Source organism: Eupeodes corollae, chromosome 1, assembly GCF_945859685.1.
Source record: "Eupeodes corollae chromosome 1, idEupCoro1.1, whole genome shotgun sequence".
Taxonomy (NCBI): Eukaryota; Metazoa; Arthropoda; class Insecta; order Diptera; family Syrphidae; genus Eupeodes; species Eupeodes corollae.
This window is the reverse complement of record NC_079147.1, coordinates 161,734,034-161,737,905: the sequence shown is the minus strand read 5'-3', so window position 1 is coordinate 161,737,905 and position 3,872 is coordinate 161,734,034. Positions and strand designations below refer to the sequence as shown.

At 42.0% G+C, this 3,872-nt stretch overlaps 1 protein-coding gene across 1 annotated transcript; it reads left to right on the top strand.

Moving 5' to 3' along the window:
* The first annotated feature begins 228 nt into the window (after nt 1-228).
* On the top strand, nt 229-2,595 carry LOC129941996 (mediator of RNA polymerase II transcription subunit 17). The gene is made up of 4 exons (XM_056050789.1): nt 229-442; nt 518-1,831; nt 1,895-2,315; nt 2,380-2,595. The coding sequence occupies exons 1-4, from the start codon at nt 336-338 to the stop codon at nt 2,461-2,463; spliced, it is 1,926 nt and encodes a 641-aa protein (XP_055906764.1). The 5' UTR covers nt 229-335; the 3' UTR covers nt 2,464-2,595.
* Nucleotides 2,596-3,872: the final 1,277 nt, after the last annotated feature.

The window sequence follows — 3,872 nt, the reverse complement described above, 5'->3', positions numbered from 1 at the left end:
TTCATCTCATGTTTTTGAATTTCATCCAGTTTCAAGGTTTTGTTAAGAATTCGTGTGGAAATATGTCTTCAAACTTATATAAACTCACATTTTGTAATTCATTCGTCGTTCGTTATTCGCTCTCATGTGAATACTGCTTAAGTTCTTAACAAAATGCAAACGGACCTAACTTGAAAAAAAAGAGAGCTTTTGGACAAATGTCATACCGCACAAATGTCATAGTTAGCATCTGTCATTCTCCATGACAGAAGCTGGAAAATTGTTTACTGCGCGTTTTTGGGAAATTAAAATAGTTTCATAAAACAAAATAATATTTATTTAGAATAGAATTTTAAATGAGTTACACTATGAATATGACAAATTCTGTAAGTGTTTCAGTTGAAGCACCTTGTGAAAACCAAATTCAAGAAATCACCTACGATGGAACAGAAATTTACCAGCCGTAAGTAATTGGCTTCAGCCGGCGGCGCTTTAGAAATAAACACATCATCTTAAAATAAATTATCAACACTTCCAGACCGCCAACTCTATCGGAGACTCTAACAAAATGTGCAGCTCGTATAGATTTCAGCAAGACTTCCCTAGACGATCTGAAAAAAGAGGAGAAATCTTCCGACGAAGACTCGAAAGATCCATCACAATTCCAACCAAGCCTCTGGCCATGGGACTCCGTGCGAAACAAACTCAAAGACGCCCTAACCGAGATTTGCGTGCTCTCTGATGTTATTTCAATTGCTAAAGACAAACGTTACCTAGTTTTAGATCCAGTTCCGGAAGAACCCGAAGAAACCAAACCTATAATTCAGGTTTACGCTCGTAAAAAAGCACTTAGTCAAGCGGCGAATGTACTACTCAATGGAGCCGAAAGACTCCGTAGCTGTCAAAGTGAGCAAAGAAATCGAAATGTTGCCGATTTCCACATTGAGCTGTTGCGTCTTAGGCAAAATTGGCGTCTCAAGAAAGTATCCAATGCCATCATAGGCGATCTAAGCTATCGAACCGCTGGTTCTAAGTTCGGAATGAGTGGGACATTTGAAGTGACAAAAGCCGAAGATGTAGTTGAGGATGAAACAACGCCTGCTGGACCCGGAAATGGAGTGGTGACGCCAGTGGCGAAGCCTACATCGGCATTGAGAGTCAATGTTCCACCTGAATTGCAAGGTGTGGCTTATATAAAAGTTATCACCCAAAAAGACCAAGAAGATCTTTGCACTGCGAATGTTAACTTAATGGGGACCGGGCAAAATATAACCCAGCAAGTCGGAGTGTGGCAGAAAACACTAGAATTCGCCCAAAATGTCCTTTTTTGCAAAGAACTATTTAGTCAACTGGCCCGAGAAGCAATTCATATGCAAGCTCCCATTCCGCATGTCGTCGTTGGCAATCAAATCCGAGCTACACTTCTGCCAGGTATTCAACTGATAATCTCACTGTGTCACTCTACAACGTTCGATTCAAGCCAACCTGGACCCATTAACGATCATGATCACGTCCTAGAGCATTCTTTGCATCAATTGTTGCGAGAAGTTCACCACAAAAATAGTCATCACCCGTTTCCTCATCCGGCTAGTGGACCAATGGGACCAAGCAAGAAACGCATGTTGGCCGGGCCCATTGCAGCCGATCGACATGAACTCCTCGAGATGACAAAGTCACAGACCATTCTCGAGCAAATCATTGCTCAGGCACAGCACATTTTTATGCGTAAACGCACGCAGTACGTGCTGGACACATTAGCTCGGGACGTCAAAGATCCCCAGATCGTATCGCATTGGAATGCAATGAATAGTCCCACGATGGCGTGTGTTAAAATAAACATAGTTACTCATGGGTGAGTAGTTTTAAATTGAAATAAGTAACGTTTCTGATTGAATTTGTTTTGAAATTGTTTCAGTTACGACACAATTAATCGCACTTCACTAGTGATCCATGTGAAAGAACGTTCACTCAAGTGCATCTGTCGTGACGGACGTGTCATGCACTTGTCTTATGAACCTCAAGAACTTCGTGACCTGATTCTCTGCCAAATTAACCAGCATCAGATTTCTTGTCTCCTGAATCTAGCTCGGTGCATGGCATGGCAAGTGCTCTCGAATAGCAATCATTTGGGAATAGGCGAGGTCGAACCACTTGGAAATGCTAGTTCTTGTCTTTTGGCGTCACCAAACAGTGATCGCATGATTGCAGTGCAAATTCGATGCGATCCACAAATAGACGTTAAAGTTTTCATCGCCCGCAGTCCTAGACAAGATTTTTTCCCTAGTCCCTTGGTGCCGGAAAAGTTCTGGGAGAATTTGGGAGGACATTTCAAAGAGGTGAGATTTAATGTTTTACATATATTTTGGCAAAACTGAAATTAACTAATTTGGGGTCTTGCAGGTGAGGTTCGATAAGATCGAAGGAAAAAGCTTTCTAAATAAAATGGAGTTTCTTATGGCAAGTTTGACGAGCTCCTCGTCTTAGTAGAATGTACATACAAAATGATTAGATGTAGAAAAAGGAACGCATAATAATTGAACCATTATTATTTGATGAAAAAATATTATTATTGTAGCTAGATTTTATTAATTAAAGTGAATAAAAAATCATGAAATATTTAAATGTCTTATTTTAAAAAAATTTGACTAAATTAAAATTGTAAAGAAGAAAGGACTTAAACTGATGTGGGTCGGTGCGGTTAGGTTAGGTTGAGGGGCTGACAGTTGATGTCTTTACCGTCACAGTGATGAATGGGCTTAACGTGGACGTCTGCCTGTTACGGCTTAATTCCACAATGGGCCTACCCACAATGACGGGGTCCAAGGAAAGCGTCGACCAGCGCCCCAGTTAAGGGTTGCGCCTCCCCAGTATAATTCTGTGAACATGTTAAGGCATGTTCAGACCCCTTGCTGAGGAGTGAGACCTATCTAACGCCTCTTGTACCCAGGATTTCTAGATGTTGGCAGAAACCCTGGATACCATTCGTTCCCGTGATTTTGGGTAACCACAGCCACCACGATACTCCCACAAGGGGGCCTACCTCTCAGAGAGGCTGTACCCGGTGGACCAGTGACAATGAGACACTAGAAACGACCAGGCCCAGGGGCTCCTGTCTCCCGTGGTACCAGAATATAGCTTCCGGTGGAGCTTACGCAACCCTTAAGGTCATTTCTAGATGCGTCCCTTAAGACTCAGGCATGCACACTCCGTCTTAAAGTCGAGGAGGAAAACACAAACGCGTGTGCACACCTCCCGCAATTGTACCACCCTATTTTCACCCAGACACTCAACGGATAGGCTCGAAGCAAGCGCGAGCCAAGCCGTTCAAACCAGCAACAGATACTCCCTGATGGGGAGTACGAACATACATCGCATGCACTCATCCATGCTGCGAGTTCTCAAAAACGACGACGCGTGGCCAACACTACTACAGAACACAATAACAACTACTACCAGTTGCGACTGGATAGTTCGCGCACAGTCGCAGCCGCTATGCACACCCAGGTGTTCTAATTAAAAAATTCTTCAATTACCCAAAAAACAAGGTTTCTCCTGTTTAGCAGGAGGTATTAAAAACATAAATTGCATGAATATGATGTGATAATCTCAACTGAGACCTGGTTAAATCCAAGCTTTCTATCGTCTGAATTTTTTGATTCATATTATGTCATCTATTGTGTGGATCGTTCAACTGAATCTGGAATGGAACGAAGAGGTGGAGTTTTGATCGCTAAACGTTCTACATTAGTTAGCCGGCAGTGCGGTTTACCTTCAAAATCGTTATTTTTTGAACACCTTTATGTGTTCGTTACAACTAATAGTAATGCAATTTGTTTTATTGTAAGTTTTATTAGACCTAATAGTAGTTTTGAATTATGTGCTTAACTTATTTC